This window comes from Chenopodium album, chromosome 19 (genome assembly GCF_948465745.1).
Source record: "Chenopodium album chromosome 19, dcCheAlbu1.1, whole genome shotgun sequence".
NCBI classification, from domain to species: Eukaryota; Viridiplantae; Streptophyta; class Magnoliopsida; order Caryophyllales; family Amaranthaceae; genus Chenopodium; species Chenopodium album.
In genome coordinates, this window is record NC_137852.1 from 35,611,841 (window position 1) to 35,631,694 (window position 19,854).

Here is a 19,854-nt window from a genome sequence, read left to right on the forward strand (position 1 = left end):
TCTTTGATATGGCACGTTTAATTGATGAGATTCATTCCATGTTAGCTTGGTTTTGGTGGGGTGCAAAAGGAACGGAACGTAAGATGCAATTGGTTAGTTGGGGGAAGCTTTGCTTGCCGAAATCTTTGGGAGGAATGGGGTTTAGGGATGTAAAAGTCTTTAATCAAGCCCCTGGGTGGCAACTTTTGTGTAACAAGTCTTTTCTTACGTGTTAAGTATTGAAAGCCAAATATTGTAAAAATGGGGATTTCCTATCATCGCATATGGGTTTTGATCCGAGCTTTGTTTGGAGGAGAACATAAGGGGCGAAAGCATTGTTAAGCTACTTGTTGGGTTATAGTGGAGGGATGGGGACGGAAGCATGATTAACGTTTGGAGCGATGCATTGAAGGATTTATGTCTTCGTCAAGTGTAATTACTAGATATATAATGGATTAAATTATGAAGATAATAAAGTTCGTTCTCTTGGGTCGTTGTATTATCATAGCTGAGGTACTTACGATATTTAGGCTAGTAAAATAGCCTAAAACCCGAATTGAACGGATCCTATAAAGTCACACAAATGGCCTAGATTGAGCATAAGAGGAAGAGGCCCATGATAGGCCTTCTCCCTCTAGGTGATCGGCCATATGGAAGAGTTTAGGTGGATTGGGCTTGCTTCCTAGTCTAGTTGTAATATGATTACAAATAGAATAGGCGCCTAGGGTTGAACATAACATTAAGTGATCATAGATCAAACCCTAATTAGCAAACACAAGCCAACCCCTGATCACAAACTCTCTCTCACTCTCGTCCGTCCTCCTTGGTGTGCGTCGGCGGTGCATTCACGGTGGTGGTGGTGGCCGGTTGTTCGCAAAGGTAGTGATCTTAGTTTTCCTCCTTCACTAGACCAATATAGTATTGGTGGACGACTTATTCGAATCCCGTGAACTAAGTAGAGGAGCAACGCTTGAGGCTCTATTCTCTCCCTAATTGGTAGTCAATTGCAACGTGGAAATCACGTGTCAAAGGTATGTATTATGTGATTCTTTATGTGTTATGCTTGTAGATCCTGTTTAGGTGCGAACGAATATGATTCGTGAAATTCCGCATTATAGTACCTAAAACCCTACATGGATGCCTGGGGAGAACTCGGTGGCTGTTCCTAATCCTAACTTGGAGTTTTCTGCAAACTTGAATGTACGAGAGAGCTAATTGATACTGAGCAAAAAAGTTGGAAGGGGGAGATGTTACATGAAGTTTTAAATGAAGCAGATGCAAGTGTCATTCAAGCAATCACACTTAGTTTTCATGATTCATCGGATTTACTATATTGGTGGCCGACTAAAGATGGGGTGTATACCATTAAGTCGGGTTATTGTTTGGGACGTATGGGTCATGCGAGGGGTTGGGCTCAGCAATCTGATGAGGCAAATGGGAAAAGGTGGAGATTGGTTTGGAATATTCAGGGACCACCAAATCTAAAATTTTTTCTGTGGAGGGTCTGTACTTCTTCTCTAGCTATGATGGATAGACTAGCTACCCGTCATGTGAGGAGTGACCAGGGCCGTCCCAACCATTTTAGGGGCCCTGTTCTAAACTTAGAAATTAGGCCCTAGTAAATATTAAAGTTATCTCTAAGAGATCATAGATGAAATAATTTACATTTTTAAATCAAACCCAAAACTCAAACTACTTTATTTAAATTGTACAGTAAATAATACAGTACTTCGTATAATTAATTTCCCAATACAATAAAAATTACTCCTCTTTGAGATTAACTCTTTCATTTTTTTTTTCTTTCTCATAGAGTACTTACTTTTGGGAGGCATAAAAGAAAAAAAATTATACTACCTCCGTTTCTTTTTAGTTGACACGTATTCCTTTTTAGGAAGTTTCTTTTTAGTTGACACGTTTCCTTTTTGGGTAAATTTTTTACCTTGGATTACAAGCTACCCCACTTGTTTTTTCATTCTCTATCACTCTCTCTCCTCTCCTTAATATATGTGCCTAAATCAAACGCATCAACTAAATAGAAACGGAGGAAGTAATAAACTGCAACAGTGTTTTTTAATACCAAAAAACGACAAAGTATGCAATTAATCTGATAATTGAAAGTGCAAAGAGAATTGAAACAACTTACAACTCAATCTGATTTTCGTTACTCACTTTAGTAATTCCATGGCTATGACTATGAGCAATTCTCTTTTCGTGCCTTTAAACCCAAAATAATTCATTTCGTGTCCATTAAAATCATTCATTTCGTGTCCTTTTTATAAAAACGTTTAGACCAGTTTATTTTGGTCCATAATCTGGGTCCAATGATTAAATAGTTGGATGGGGCTTGAAAATATCTTTCCAACGATATATTATAAGCTCAAATCCGAGTATAACGAATAAATTATGGCCAAAATACTAAACTGGGTCTAAACCGAACCTAAGCCCACCTTACCTACGACCCAATGATCATGTGGAGGGTCCAAAGGATTTTATCTCATTCCTAAACCAATTAGGATTAATTGGAAGCTTCTATAAGCTTCTAAAAGATCTTAATTATCCTTTTTGAAAAGATAAGATTAAAGAGTTTGAAATTGAATAAAATTTTTCTTTTTGAAAGTCCTTATTCTATTCGAATTGAAAGACGTTCAAAGATTGTCAGATATTATTTTCGTACATCACTGTTTATATCTAATTTTTAGATGGTTGGATAGATCTTGAAATTACCTTTCCAATGATATATTATAATATTAATTCGGAGCTATAACGAAAAAGATATAAAAAAAATACGAAACTCTATCCAAAACTGACACCGTCCCACTATTTCGGCCATATATTTTATTCTACAAAATATTTTAATCTGATTTAAATTGTGTTAGAAAGTAGACTTCAAGACCTTTCCAACGATATCTTATTCATCTTATTCTGATTTCTGGATCAAAAGATATGATAAAAATAAAAACCGTAAAAACTGCTGTCTATCGCAAGAGTTTTATCCGATTCGAATTCTTATCTTTTCTTGATTCGACCCCTCTTTTTTCCCTATAAATAGAGGTCATATCTCCCCTTTTTCGATCATCAACAAGGTTGATCATCAAATCATTCTCTCTTCTTCTCTTCTCCACCAAAAATCATCCTCTCTCCCTACACCTAAAATATTCTCTCCTCTCTCTCTCTTGCTCTAGCCTAAACCCTAGCTACCCTATTCTCTCATTTTATATCCCTTAAGCACTCTAAGGAGTTCATACAATACCCGAAATTCTATACTTAAACCAAGGCGTGAAAGGTAGAATTAACTGAGGGTTTGGACCAAATCAACTCTACTTTTTATTTAATTTAATTTACATTTGATTTATTATTTTTATTGAAGTTACTAACAGTTTATTCATGATGTAGCAATTCAAGGAAACGCGGAGAGTGAGTAATTAATCACTTAATTACTCTTATTATTATTCTTATTGCTAGTATCATGATTAGGGTTATTATTTGATTTGACTAACGTTGTTATTGTTGAATTGCTTCCAATATTAATGTTTATTCTTATATTTATTATGATCACCATGTTGCATGTTTAAAGGGAATATGTAATTGAATATCACGACTAATAAGATAATTTGGACAGCCGGTTTAGGTTCCTTTTTAATCTTGTTGTTTAATCAAAGTGGTCACCAATATTTTAGAATAATATGTTGCATTAATATTCAACCAATATAGATTAATAATGGTTTGGAGCAAATTGAATCTTTGTTTGTATGCCATTGAGATTGCAGGAATACTTTTCACAATAAGAATTGAGTAGAGGCCAATACGGGCGAATGTGACTCCATGACTCACTTCGTACCATCATCCCCGATCCTCCTTTCGTGGTTCCGAACCATATGGAGTTAGTAATCTCATGGATTATGAATGGGGTGTAACCTTCACGGGTCAATCGTTGTTGCCTTTCGTTGTCCCTTTTCGTGGTTGCCTTTTATGATTTGTGAACGGTTTACAAGTTCCTTAAAAACTTGTTGGCGGCTCCCTACTTTCCGTGTCCCTAATCGTGTCGCTAATCGTTATGTCAATTTTCACTTCCGATGAGTGCCAAGCATATTCACAACATGCTTTTAAGTAGGCGAACTTCGAACGATGCCTACAGTGGCCTTTTTTTATTAAAAAAAAAAAAATCTTTGATGTGGCACATGAATTTTATGTGCATTGGAAAATGATGTTGTCGTCATCAAAAGGTTTGACATTGACGCGTGTCAGACTGCCAGACTAGTAACTTCCTGGCCACATGTTACATAATACTGTTTTTCCATTATTAATTGTCATTATTTTATATGATATCATTTGATTTATTTCCATACTTTGCTTACTTTTCATCATATATATAAGGGTTACCTTAGCTCCATTTGCTTGCATTCTCTCACCTCTTTCTCTCTCTGTGCTTATAGTTGCGTAAAGTATATAATAAAACTAGCATTCAGAAAGCATTTCGTCCGACAAATCAAGTCATAAAGCTATGGTAACTTTCTTGCCCTTTTCTTTTCACCGTTAAATTTAATGTTTAATAGCTACCAACTTAATTTTATGATATATGTTTTCTCTATTGTAAATAATTTCCAATGAGGATAATAATTTTTCATTTTTGTGGTATTGTTTTGATCCATGTATATTGATGTTAGGAAAAATTGCCCGTAATAACCCCACCTTTGGGCAGTCTGCTGAAAATAATCCCACCTTTGGATTATTTTTTAATAATCCCACCCTTACCCCTAATCTGCTTTCAATGGTCCCAGGTGACCAGTTACCTGTTAAAAAGGTAATTTTTTTTTTTTTTTTTTTTTTTTTTTTTTTTTTTTTTTTTTTTTTGGTTTGAAGTACACCTTTCAATATACAATTTGTCCAAAATTTTTAATAATAAAAAAAAAGAATATAAAAAGTCAGCCAGCGACCTTTCCACCAGCCACCCCTCCACCAGCCCCAACCACCTTTTGATTGCCGTTTTGCTGCAACCATAAGATCAGAGCTCCTCGAATCGAAGCAATCATTAGGGAGGCTGAACTCGAACCAGGAAAAGGGAGGGAGATCGAAACCCACCAAACCAATTCCGACGCGGCTGGAATCAGGGAAGGTTCGACACGCGAAATCGAGGCAACGAAATTCGACGCGGTTGGAATTCAAGAAAAGGGAAGGTCAATGCGGGCCAGAGGAGGGCTAGGGATGTCGACAAAGCCAAAATTGGGGGATAGGGGTGCATGGTTGCGAGGCCTGAATAGAGCGATGGGGGTGGTCGGATTCGTGGGGCAACAGCATACTTGAGACAAGGAAGGTCGGCGCATCAGGGTTAGTGGCTGGGGGTTGGCGTGCCGGGATTGGTGGTTGAGGAGACCGGCGCGTCGAGGTTAGTGGCTGGGAGGTTGGCGCGTCGGGATTGGTGGCTGGGAAGGTCGGTGGGCCGGGATCGGTGGCAGGGAGGTGGTTTGGTTAGTGGGTGGTTTAATTATTATTAATTAATTGTTTTTTTAACTTTTTTTTTAATTTTGTTATTTGGACTAATTGGGTGTCGACAAGTGTCAAGTAACTTGCTACAGCAAGTTAAGTTACTGGTTGGGACCATTAAAAAAGATCGAGGGGTTAAAGGTGAGACTATTAAAAAATAATCCAAAGGTGGGATTATTTTCAGCGGGTGGCCCAAAGGTGGGATTGTTCGGGGCAATTTTTCCATTGATGTTATGTAATTAAAGATTAGTTTTAATTGCTCTATTATTCATTGTTCTTTGGTTGAAATTGGTTTTATTTCAAAAAAAAAAAAAAAAAAAAAAAAAAAAAATTTGCAACCGCAAGATTTGAACAATATAACGTTGATGAAGTTTGATAAGTTATTCTAAAACATAATCATGTAAGAACTTGTATTAAGAAAATTAATATTGTAAGAATTCTTTTTTAATTTTTTCTAGTTCTCTTACCTTTAAATAAATTCAATTTTGATTTAGACTATTTTAAATGCTAGCTAATTGAATCCCGTACAGTGCACGATTATTTTTATCTAATATTTTGTAAATTATTTGTGATGCCTTATCTCTAATTTTTATATATATTAATTTTTTTTATATAAATTTATAGAAAAAAGTAATTAAAAATAAATATCTTTGACCATTTTAGATTTTTTGATTAATTTTCCTACATAATTCATTATTTACTTATGTAGAACTTGGATTAATTTAAATTTAAATAAGTATTAAAAAATATTATCTCATTTGCTGGATGTTAAGATAGAATCATTAATATCAAAAGATAATTTTTATTTTCATAAATAATTTAAATCTTCAATCACTATACATTGTTTTTACCAACGTGGAATTTAAAATATAAAACTCTCAAATCCGATTCATTCATTTTTCATATGTGACGGATTGGTCTTCTAATTCTAAATTTCTAATTAATATTATAAATCTCTTTTATGATTGGTCAAAAAAACTTCCATGCCTATGTGGCACGTCAAATGTTGTTGAAAAACATATGTTAGATTTTATTAGTTACCGACTAACCGCTTCGAAAAATAAAATAATTTAGGAATTTATATTTTCCCATCATTTAACAACTAAGAATCTACCTAATATATATAAATTAAGGATGCATTTATCAAGAGCATTTAGTGTAAGACATAAGAATTTTTCAAGATGATTTAATGCGCCACATAAGGAAAAATATTATTTCTACCAATTAAAAATTTTGAATTAAAAAAATCAATCGCTACATAAGCAAAATATATGAATGAGATTGAATAGTTTATGTTATGTTAAAAAAATACACAAATAATGATTTAGAATTTTCGATTTACAAAAAAATACATCAATTGACACATAGATTTGAGAGATAATTTCAAGTGTCAGATAAAAAACAACAAATTATAATTTAGGATTTCAATCATTTAATAAAACCAAAAACTATCCTTTAATGTTATATATTTTATTCTAATATGCCACGTAGGTAAAAAAAAATAAAAAAAAAAATAAAAAACTTAAATAGTTATTTAAGATTGGAAAAATGGAAAATAATAATTCCATCTTTAGCATTTTTGCTCAAAACAAATCCACTTTTGAATTATCTCGGAATAATCCCACCTTTATACTCCATCTACTCCAAACAGTCCCATGACCGGTTTGTGAAATTGGAAACCGGTTGAAGAGAGTAACATGCCACATGTCATATTTTAATTGGCCCCTTTTTAGTTAGTTAATAAAACAAAATTAAAAACAAATTAAAAAACTAAATAAAAAAAAAAAGTATTCCCTATCTGAACATCAACCCCCTTTCCCTGCTAGTTGCCGGAGAGAGCATCCCCTCGCATTTCTCGCCGAACAGAAACACTCCTCCTTTCCCCGCAATAGAGAATTAGAGATGCTAAAAGTGGGTTTTAATTTGATTTTCAAAGTGGCGTGGGGTGGGGTTTTGGTCCTGTGTCGTTGTGCGCAAGTGTTCCAATATCGGCGGGGTTTAGTCACGTGCGGTGGGTTTCGAACTACGGTGAAGGTTTACGGTTCGATGCGCGATGGTCTAGTGGCCTAGAGTGAGGTTTTGGTTGGACAACGTGGGAATCAAGTGGGAAGGTATGAGAAGTCGGGTAGGGAGGAGGGTGGAGGTGGGTTTTCGATGGTCCAATGGATTGGGAATCTCGGGATGAAGCCATGGAGGTCCGGTGGGGTGGGGGCAGGTGGGGTTGCGATGCGGTGGTGATCATGGAAGGTAGGTAGGGGCGTAAATGAGCCAAGCCGAGTCGAGTCGAGTCGAGTATTACCTTGTTCATGTTTAAGTTCATTTGACTTAGGCGAGTTTGAGCTTTCAAGCGAGCTCAAAATTCTATTCAAGCTTGGCTCATTTAGTACACTATATGTTCACAAACGGCAGGTCCACAATAATATTATTGTGGACCCGAGATTTATACACACGCAACTGACATTATATTGAACATAGTGACCCTCATTTTTAACATAGTAACCTTATTTTTAACATAGTCACCTTTATTAAAACTTGTATAACGTTTAATATTATTGTGAACTTGAATACGACGTTATGACCCTAATTTTAACATGGTGAACTTTATTTGTCATATTGACTAGTATATAAAATATTTCATTAAAAAAATTAACCTCTTATAGCCTATATATTACCAAAATGACATTTATTTCAACATAGTGATCTTATTTTTATTATAATAATCCCCCCCCCCTTTTTTTTTAATGAAACAACCTTACTTTCCCTAATATTAATGGTCCACAATGAATTAGTGTGAACCAGGTTCATTTAACAATTTCCGAGCCTTTCATGAACGAACTTAATAATAATCGAGTTTCTCCAATAAATGAGCTTTATACTTTTGATATTTGAAAATTTCAAAATTAGCATAATAATTGAATCTTAATTATAAATTTAATGACTAAATTAACAATTGTAAATAATCAAAAATTCATGAAAATAAATAAACGAGTAGTTCATGAACATAAATAAACGAGTTGTTCATGAACTTATCTGAACGAACATATCTATGTTCGTGTTCAAGCTCATTTATTAAACGAGCTTCAAAAATTGTTCAAGCTCGGCTCATTTATTAAATAAACGTACATGAGCGAGCTTCAACTGAGCCCGAACACGAGTAGTTTATTGATTGGCTTGGTTCATTTACATCCCTAGGTGGTATGGTGGATTGGCCATGGTAGAAGATGGTTAGGTGGGAAGAGAGAATAAAGAATAATTTTATAGAAAATAAATAAAAATTACTGGCTCAATAGGTTTTAGGTAAAATGACTTGTTTTAAGAAAATGGGGTTAAATGGTAGGATTGTTTCCAGATTATTCAAAGGTTGGATTATTTGGAGCAGAAATGTCAATGGTGGGATTATTCATTTCCATTTTTCCTTTAAGATTTTTTAAATCAAAAGATTATCTTTACACATGAAATTTTTTAACTTAATATCCGACGAATGAGATACCATATACAAAGACATTGACCAAAAAATAAATTATAATAAATCAATCACCACATAAGCAAAATGAATGAATAAGATTTGAGAGTGTAATTTAAGTGCGAGGTAAAACATTACAAATAGTAATTTAGGATAAATTATATATAAACAACAAAAAAAAACGCTTTAAATAAAGTTTTGGAAATTTTGTATTTCAACACCAAAAAAAACCTGAAAATTATTTTTAACACCGACAAAAAAAATTTACCACCAAAAAGTAAAGTTAAAAAAAAAAAAAAAAATTTACCACCACTTAACAGATTTCGTCTAAGAATCCGTTAAGTGGATTCCACAATATTGATACGTGTCGATATACAATGGTTAAAATAAAAGAAAATTTCAAAAACCTACAACCACCCAACCACCACCAACAACACATCCCCATCCCACACGCAATGCTTCAACCTGTCGACACCGTAACCCTAGCCCCGTCCACTAGAACCCACCCTCCTCCCAACCCCCGACCATTATATTGGAATCCATCCCCTCCTATTCCCACACATGTAAATCATCCAAAATGAAACCATAAATTCTAAAACGACCACGAAATCGGCCGATTTTGGGGTTGAGTGGCATAAACTGGCCTATTTCGGCCATTGGTGGCCGAAATCATGGTCTTAAGGAAGGAAGTTGCGATTTTGGCGCAGGTGTGGTAGGTATGGTTATGGGAAAGGGAGGGGGTGGTTCCGGTGGGGCTGGGTTAGGTTGGGGGAGGTGGTGTGTTGGCGATGGGGCGAGGGCTGACGACTGCGCTAGGTAAGGTCGGAGAACAGGGATGCAGTGGTGGCATTAGGGTGGCTGGGAATAGTAGTTTTAGGTTTTTTAATTTTTCTTTTTTAGATCGAATTCAAAGCAACACGTGGCACTATGGACCTCACTTAACGGATTCTTGGACTTAATTTATTAAGTGGTTTAATCAAATTTGTAAAAAAAAAAAAAAATAAATAAATAAAAATTGGTTTTAAAATTTAATTTTTTTGGGGTTGTTAAAAACCACTTTTAGGTTTTTTTTTGGTGTTAAAATATAAAAAAAAAAAAAAAAATTATTTTAGTAACCGATGAATGATATTTATAATTTATCTATTAATTATAAATTAACATCAATAAATAAGGTCATTATATATACATAAGAGTAATAATTGATAGACAATAAATTATGTTCGCATTTCTAACAAATAATAGCAAATTAATTAAAATACTTTGTATCGTATTTTCTAATTAAGAAAATGATCCTTTTGTTGATTTACATATTAAAAAAAAAAACATGCATCAGGCAATATCATGTACGGAGTAGTAATTTTCTTATGGTGGACGATGACTAATTTTTTTATTATTGTTAACTGCCAAATTTTTTTTATCTAATTTTTTTCATTGTTCAAATGCCTTCATCTATGAATATGTTAAATGGTGGGAAACTAATTTTTTTCCTAGATGGTCAATTAAATGAAATTATCTAAGGTAGATGTATGGAATTAGAACTCGGTTATCAACGAATATTTTATTTGTCGTGTTCAACGAAAAACATCCTTTTTTTTTTTTTCTGGTTTCAAAAAGAAAAAAAAAACATCCTTTTACCTTGCTTCAATTCATCTGCCATGTCACTTTTTTTATTTCCCATTAAATCTATTCTTTTTTTTGAAGCAATAAAAGTAATTTAGCAATTAAGTATTTATTCTATGAAAATGGTACTCCGTATTTTAAGTGATTGTTATTTTTCTTTATACGTAATTGACTCATTATGATAGGACTCCGTATAATTATTCCCTCAAAAAAAAAAATTATGATAGTATAATTACATTATGTTAAAAACTACTTTATTACAATAGATTTTAAGAGGTAATTAAGGCATAAAACCATTTATGTGAATTTTTTGAAAAGTTTATACTGTGTTATATGCGATTCGTCCTATTCATCTTTTATACTCCCTCCATCCCCGAAAGAACGACCCATTTGGCCTAATTTTAGTCTAAAAAAAATGACCCATTTGCATTAAAACACCCAACAATTGACAACAATATTTGTGCAAAATTAGCTTCCCCATACAAAAATTTGATTTTCCATGTAATTTTATTACTTTCTCTCTCTATTTTTTTTACAAACCCCATGTAAATTTATATTTTCAATATACTTTTACTTCTTTTTATTAAACTTTCTTAATACCCGCGTAATCAACCCAAATGGACCATTCTTTCGGGGACGGAGGGAGTAAGCCATTTTCGTGACCACAAGCTCGTTAACGTGATCGATAGTGCAAAATATATATATATTCAAAACATTTTTTTTTTATGCAATCAAAACATATTTTATTTAAAGGTTGTAAAAGATAAAACAATCCTAGCTTTATCATCGACAAATTAAATGTATTAATGATTTGTGGCAAAATCAATTACTTTTATTCATCGTTAAATGAAAACAATTGTTAAGGTAGTTTAAATGTAATTTTATATAGGTGGTAAAAATGAAAATTAAAATTAAACAACTTTTATAATCGATAATAAAAGATATTAAAATTGAAATATATAATGCATTGACCAGAAAGTCAAATTTTTATAAATAAATAAAAAAAAAAATTAGAGAATTAGGTGTTGTTTGGATGATATGGGATTTTATTTCCCATAAGCAATTGCATTTCATTGGAATTAAATTCCCACATTCAATTTCCTATGAATTGCATAAATTTGTTTGGTAGCTATAAAGAAAATTGCAATTCATGGGAATTTTGAGTTACCAAGGGGGGCTTAGCTATAAAGAAGATTGCAATTCATGGGAATTTTGAGTTATCAAGGGGGGCTTGGTAATTCATTTCCCACATTTTATAGAAATTGGAAATTCCCATGAATTTGCAATTCCTACACATTTTACGTTTTATAGCCAACCAAACAAACCCCCAATTTCTAAATTTCCATGATTTTTCAATTCCCCCATTTCTACTCCATATAAAAACATAAGGTTAAGGAGATTTGAACCATCAACCTCTTATAACACATATGACTATTTAACTATCTAAGCCAATATCAAATATGTCACTTATATGAAGGGGGAAAAAAATCATATAAGTGCAAAATACAAGGTTTAATTAAAAAAAATATTCAAAGAATAATTTAATTTTAGTTTGACAGTGACAACATACTGCAGTTTTGAAAAGCCTGCTTTAAAAATTTTATCAATTGCATATCTACAACAATAGCAACCCAGGACAACGTCTGAGCTACTCACTAGTTAATTTTGAAATGTTGAAATTCAATTTGGTTTGTCATTGTTGAATATTTTATGCAGATATTTGTAGGTTAATTAATTTTTGTTAAATGATTTATTCCATCCTTATGAAGGTCTTTTTGCACCTAAAATTCTTGTTTTAAAATAAAAATTCCATTTCATCTGTTAAATCAAATATCCAATTTAATTTAAAGTTTCTATCAACCACACCTCAATTTTTTATTTTCTTTTTTTAAAATTTACATTTAATCAATCAAACGCCATTAATTTTTAAATAAAATTCATTAATAAATGAGACTTTCATTTGTATATAGCCTTACATTAGGATTCAATTTATGTGGTGCCTAAAGTCTAATAACATGGACACATATATTCTATGTGTAAATCCTAATGTGAGAAAATTATTAATATTTCCTAATCCTTAATTCCTTACATTCATTTATGTATGCATGCTCTAATAAAAGTGATTGGCACAATACAAGGCCAAAAATCGAATATGGAGGTTTTGTGGTTATACTTTAAAACTATGAGTGTCCCTAAGGTGTGACTCGAGTGGGACTCTAGTACAAGTTGTAGTCGAGCCAGACTTGTAATGTTTATATGATTATCTTGTTTATGTTGCTAAATCTGATACTTCATGGGAAATTGTCATCAAAATTTTCATACATAGAAAAGGTTTGCATGATTACTTCTCTTCTTACAGTCGAATTATCTACTAGTTAAAAACTTAGCTTTGATGGTTTACCTATCCGGATAAATTAAAGGATAATTATTGATGTTTATGTTTACACTTCTTCTATGTAGAAATCGATAAAGCAATCAAATGATCGTATATCAGCACTTCCATCTGATATCAGAAGGCACATACTCTCTTTTTTAACAACGCGAGAAGCCATGCAGACAAGCACCTTATCCAAGACTTGGAGGTATGAATGGCTTAACATCCCCTACCTCAACTTTGGACGAAAATTTCTACTCAAACGAAGGGATTCGATTAATAGTGAAAGTAATGATTTCCTAGAAAGTGTTACAATTGTTCCAAACCATGAAGTTGTGCAGAGGTTCATGGAGTTTCTCAATAGCACTTTTATAAGCAAAAGGAAAACATTCCAAAAGCTAAGGCTCTATATACCCCCAATACAAGAGTTAAGTCCAACTTATTTGGACGGATTTATAGTTGATGAGCTTGAAGTTGAGGTCATTGGCTATTCAACAGAAACGACTCGTAATGATTTGTACTGTGTTCCAAAGTTTGTTTTATCTTTCAACTCTTTGACTAAATTATACATCCAAGGTTGCAAGCTATTTGAGGATATATCTGTCAATGAAATTAATCTCCCTGTATTGTCCGAACTTTCTATAAGCTATGTCACAATGAGTCAGGAGATGGTTGATATCTTGATAGCTAGCTGCACCAGAGTTCAGAAGTTGAGCTTCACATACTGTTCAGGTTATGGATCGCTTCAACTTTTACAGCATCCTAACCTAAAACATCTTATACATAAAAGTAACGGCGGTTTTGAATTGCTTGAGATCGACTCAGAAAATCTTTGCTCACTCTTGCATGAAAATTCTGGTGCTCGGTGTAAGCTTGTGTTGTCAGCCTCATGTTGTCGAACTTTAACAAATATCGAGCTAGTTGGTAATACTCTATCATTTACCATTTCGATCTTTATTTGCCTGAAACACATTAATTTTTGCGGCCCCTTGATTCTAATTGTGTCGATTTCAGGTTGTAATGTTGATGATGAATTGGGCTTCTGCATCTATCCAAGTTTATCAGATTTAAAACTGTCAAAATGCCGGTTTACCAGTTACTGGTTAAACCAACATCTCTCCCAACTTTTATGTATTAGTGTTTTGAAGATTGTCTATAACTCTGGTTTAGAACATTATCTCCAAATCACATCAGACCGTCCACAAAGTTTAAAACTCAATAAAACTGAGTTGGAATTTTCTTGTGCAAATCTGTACGACTTCACATTTTGCTCGCAATGGAACTTAAAATCTCTTTGTTCAGAAACTAGAATACTACCCTCGAGCATCATCATTAAGCTCAATATGAAATACCCTTCAAGTACATGGGATGTACGTATAATCAGAATGCTCAAGCAACTAAGGCATTGTAAGTACTTATGTATTGAGACAGCAACAATTGAGGTACATCATATCCTAGCTATTCATGAATGATTCAATTATGTGATCTCTTATTTGTACTATACTATGATGAACCTAACATTATATTGCTTTTATATGTTGAAGAGTGTCATAATTGGAAGACTTAGGAGGCAGAGATATGAGTCTCCACTTTGTGAAATCGACGAGTTGAAGGTAGCCTGTGCTAATTCAATGAGCTGTTTTGATATTACAAGATGCATTGAAGCCATGCTTTGGCTTTGTCCTCGGCTAAAGACTCTTTGCATTAAGGAATTTTTCTCTCCTCGCTTTTCTTCTAACGCACATCCCCAAAAAAAATTATCTAATTTTTTGCTCAAGGTATGTTTTTTCTTGTTTAATATTCTCCGTTTGAAATAAAACATCACTCCATATCTAATATTCTATCCCTTTCATAATGTCAGTACTATTTAGAATTGTTTTATTTTTAATAATGAGGGAATTTTATAAAATTTCTCTTTACGTATAAGAACAAAGTAAACATAGTCATATGAGATCTTTTTTCATAAACTTCTTGTTTCATTTGATTTATTTTTATTTGTTCCAGTTAATTTACAAGGAGCCAACTAATGAGTTACCTCAGACAACCTGTGGATGCTATACATCTCAACCTATCAATTGTTGGAGGCATTCGTTAAGGGATTTTAAGATTGTTGAGGAACAAGGATTCATAGGATTCGAAGAGGATGAAGGATGGGTGAAAAGATTTCTTGATAAAGCTGTGATGGGAATCTGAATGGTGTTTCTATTATTATTGTGATGCCTCATTTTTCTACTAATGAGGGATGTCGTTGTTGGTGCAGTATTGCAACTGCATCGCCTGCAGACGCTGCAGTATCCTCCATGCTGAATGTTTCTTAGCTTTTTAGCTCGCCTTGTTCCATTCTGTAACATTGTTCCTAAGCTATATAATGTGTTTTTTTCGTCTGGATTATGAAACTTGTTGCTTATATTTGGATTAAGAAACTTGTTGTTTTCATTTGGATTATGAAGTTTAAGGTCTTAAAATTAAATTTGAAGAATTTGTTTGGATTATGAAATTCATGTTGTTGTTAGTTCGTGTACATTGTATTCTTCTACTGATGTTAACCTCCATAATAGCTTTAAATGGTTTAAGACGTTAACCATCAACACCCTTCATTCATATCCAATTTCGGAAACTTGTATCCTTTCTTATGGAGTACCAGATTTTATACTTGAAATTATTTCGTGTTTTTTGTGAAATTATTTGTGTTGTGATTTGTTTCCGAAAATGTCATAATTGAGATATTTTTCCCATGACCATACACAATAAATTTGGTCTAAATTAACCCAATCTAATTGAGGTGATTATGGTGAAATGTCAAAAAGGTCCTAGACAAGAAGGTAGAAGAAGACATATATAATATCACCTTGTCAAGTCTAAAGGGGCAGTAGTAGATACTACATAAACAAGATTTTAACTCCTCCACATGATTGGTGTTCCTGGTGGCAATGAGAGAGACCGTAGCTGGTGGGGCGATGATGGATGGATATTTGTGATTAATGTAAAGTTTAATTAATGATAGAGTATCAAACATATTGCTAAACCTCAACCATCAGCTTAAGTTTTTGGTCGAGTTGGTCCTCTAACAATTAATTATATTTATGGTCACGGGTTTAGGTTCACAAACCTCATACCTTTCCTTTTTATTCAGAGGACGGGCCTTAGTTTTAATTGTGTTAAGGCAACCAAACATGAGTTTTGGGTTTAGACCATTTGAGGACTCCTATAATTTTAAGTTAGATTTTAGTCAAACATATCAATTGCACCAAATGTTCTACACTAAAAGACACACCAACTCAAATTTCTTATCCAAACTAAAGCCATTCATCTAAAATTATACTTCAACACTACACATCCTACAGATAGTTCTCAATACCCAAGATTTGAAGGCTAAAGAATGACACCAATAACCAGATTATTGAACTCTCAGTTACAAAACATTTACATTACTAATCATCCAATTCTCTCTTGTAAGCCTTCACTCAAACTCATGGTACAAAACAACTACCATTAACATATTTTTTTTTCTTTAATACAATTGAATTCTAACAGCAATATCACTCTGATGTTTCCTTTCAGATGAATCAACCACACGGTTCTACCACCGTGTCCCGGAAATCTCATCACAGAAGCCTTGTCTTGGTCAGCTGAATACTTCAGCTTATAGCAAACTGCTTTCATGCAGGAGTGATGCAGTTAAGGCAAGTCCAAAAAAAAAAATACAATGTTGTTTCTGTATTTTCTTTTTCTTAGGCCAATTATAGCTTTCGAAAATTCTTATTGCAAGAAATACTTTGGTGTTTTACAGAGTTATGCAGGTAGACGGCGCAGGGCGAATTACATGGACACAGATACTTATGTGTACTTGGAACCAGGGAAAAGTGAGGAGTTTATTTCAGAGGAAGAATTGAAAGATAAGCTTAAAGGGTGGCTAGAAAATTGGCCCAACGAGACGTTACCACCCGACCTTGCTAGATTCGAAACACTAGATGATGCAGTCACATTTCTAGTGAAATCTGTATGTGAGCTCGAAGTTGATGGAGATGTTGGTTCAATCCAATGGTATGCTGTCCGTCTTGAGTAAAGTTATCATGTCGCGTTTCATTAGAAGATTCATAAATTTGGAATGATGCAGAGAAGATTAACAAAATTTCCCAGCCTCTACGCAAGAATGACTATTAAATTGTCATTTCGTGTTTCCTCAGAAGATTCGATAAAATTGGAATGATACAGAGAAGATAATAAGTTTATCACAGCCTCTATGAGACTGTAATTTTCACTAGAAATGAAAAACACACAGTATGTACTCTAAATTTTCACATTTGGCTGTAATTTTCATTATAATGTTCATTAACAATGTTTATTAGTACATTTTATAAATCCGTCCAATATTTGTTGCCCAAATTGCCCTTACTTTTACAAGCGAAAGGACGAACGTATCCTGATATAAACACTCCTTGTTTCTATCAGATATTAACTTGGATTTTCTCATTTTATATATGATTCAGAGTTTTTAGACCACCTATTAAATTAAGATTCTTCTTTTCTTATCATTAAGAATTGAATTTATATGTAACTTAAAAGTTTCAACAATAAAATAATACTGCAACATTAAAAAGAACAGGTTCTAATTAGAAGAAGTAAAACTAAGTTGCACAAGAGAACTGGTACAATTGTTACAAATACAATACTTGTACAAGTAATGTTTTCAACAGGCCTGGAACTCGAATGTACCGCGAAAGAAGTTCCTTTGATACTCACTTAATTCATTGTTCCGTGTTCAATTGACACTGCTCTACATTTGGAGTAATTGGAGATCGTAATTCTTGAATCTGCAAGCAAGAAAAAAATTAAATCATACAGAGTACGAAATTTCGAAAAAATGGGCAATTATGTAACGCGTACAATAGAATTACCACATACCACAATAGAGTAAGATTGTGGAATGATGTAACGTACCTTAGACTGAATGATGGAAGGTGGCAAGAGTGCGCCGCCTCTTCGGCTTTTTCGAGCAAGAAGACCTTTAGATATAGGAGATAATATATTGTCTGTAGGACTAGTATACCTGACATTGAAAACAATTCAATTACATAAATAAGAATATTAGTTTTCAAGCTTTTAACCACAACTCTGCAAAACCGCAAGTACTCAAGTTAATTTATCACGTGCATTGACACAGGTACATTCTGTAATACAAATTGGTACATACCTTTCAGGATACTTGAATGGTTTCGGGAGTTTAAGGCGATCCGGTGTGCCTAAACCTGTTGAAACTTTGCACTTGCAGCTATCATCAGTATAATTTCTTAAGTTTTGTACATCTTCAGTTTTCTGCATACACTTCTTGGTGTCTTCATTTTTCTTTGCAGAATTTTGTGTATCTTCAATTTTTTGGTAATGTTTCGGAGAAGGCGGTGATTCACAACTGATTGTAATTGTGTTTAGTTCTTTAAGAGGCATTGTTTCTGATGAATTTGCCATTTTAGAGAGGGGTTTTGAAGAAAGGAAGAGTACCTTAATCTGATGTTTAATTTTGGGGTTGTAAATGATAAAAGTATATAACAAAGTTTTTATTTCTATTAGTGGGTTGAAAATGTTTCAACGGTCGAATTATATTGTTGTCCTTGTTTTTGAATTAAACGTTTTTCTTTTTTTTTTTTCTCTTGCCTTTTGTGCACCACTTTTTGTCTCTTACCAATAATCTTTTCTTGGTTACCGTTTCTTGCTCCAACATATTCAGTTTGTTTCAACGACCTGAAGTCAAGTCGTGCGTTAATTTGTTGTTACTCCCTCTTTCTCTAATTATTTGCTTCACTTTCCTTTTTAAGATGTCCTAAAAAAAAATTGCCCCATAATACTTTTGGCATGTTTTTCCACTTGCACTCTCTCTATCTCTCTCCTCATTGATATTTGTGTCAACCCATGTGCACCATTTTTTGCCAAAGCCTTAATAACGTGAATTTATGGTTTGGGACAAACAATTGGGAATAGAGGAAATAGTATTTTAGAATTAATGACGTATGGGTTATTGGGCTGTACATTAGAACTGTGGGTGTTCCTATGGGCTTAAGTATTTTGCGATTACTATTACCATAACTCCATAAGATGTATTCACGTGTAGTAAAGTGCCCTTGCAAGACAAGTTCAGATCATAACATCGTTTTATGTGCAGTTATTTATCGCTAAATATCTTTAATTTCGTAATAAAAAAATTATGAAAATTACATATTAATAAACTACACATTATTACGAATCTAACAAGATCTCACTTGATATACTTTTTCCTTATATATTATCGTACACTTAAGGTCAAAGTTAAGTCAAATCAAACTATCAAATCAGATCAAACCAGACCAGGTTAGATGAAATTAGCAAAAATAAGGTGAACCAAACAAGGCCTAAGTCCTGTAATAAAAAAATAATGAAGATAATAATTAGTAATAAGGTTCATTTATATTAACAAATCAATTACTAAATTCATACTCCCTCCATCCCTTAATACAACGCCTCTTTCTCTTTATTATGTGAGGAATAAATGCTAAAAAGAGGCTTTGTATTAAGGGACGGAGGGAGTATTAACTTGTAATAATTGCTGATAAAATTCTGTGTTCGGAGATGTATGTATTTTGTCTATATTGTTCTTTTTGTAAGAAAAAAGCTAGTACAACATCTTTGAGTAATTTAGTGATCTTTTTATGTAGTTTGTAATACTTTTATTAAGTTTATAGAGTATATTTCAAAAAAAATAAATAAATAAATAAATTTAAGCACATATTCAATTAATATATCTTTTTATATTAAAAAAATAAAATTAACACAAACACTTAATTATGGAACCGAGAAAATATTATACTCATTTTGTCTTTTCAATGCACTTGTTTTATTTGACCATTTTTTCTTTAATTCATCACTTTTATATTTGGTAACTTAAGAACATTTATTATTATTATTA

General features: G+C 33.2%; 2 protein-coding genes across 2 annotated transcripts; one reads left to right on the forward strand and one right to left on the reverse strand.

Annotated features, from left to right (window-relative positions):
• Positions 1-16,145: 16,145 nt before the first annotated feature.
• On the forward strand, positions 16,146-17,231 carry LOC145595284 (protein CHLORORESPIRATORY REDUCTION 7, chloroplastic-like). The gene is made up of 3 exons (XM_081651669.1): positions 16,146-16,369; positions 16,479-16,600; positions 16,708-17,231. The coding sequence occupies exons 1-3, from the start codon at positions 16,297-16,299 to the stop codon at positions 16,981-16,983; spliced, it is 471 nt and encodes a 156-aa protein (XP_081507795.1). The 5' UTR covers positions 16,146-16,296; the 3' UTR covers positions 16,984-17,231.
• Positions 17,232-17,279: 48 nt separating this feature from the next.
• Positions 17,280-18,428, reverse strand: LOC145595285 (uncharacterized). The gene is made up of 3 exons (XM_081651670.1): positions 18,112-18,428; positions 17,859-17,967; positions 17,280-17,731 (listed from the first exon to the last, which is right to left on the reverse strand). The coding sequence occupies exons 1-3, from the start codon at positions 18,381-18,383 to the stop codon at positions 17,666-17,668; spliced, it is 447 nt and encodes a 148-aa protein (XP_081507796.1). The 5' UTR covers positions 18,384-18,428; the 3' UTR covers positions 17,280-17,665.
• Positions 18,429-19,854: the final 1,426 nt, after the last annotated feature.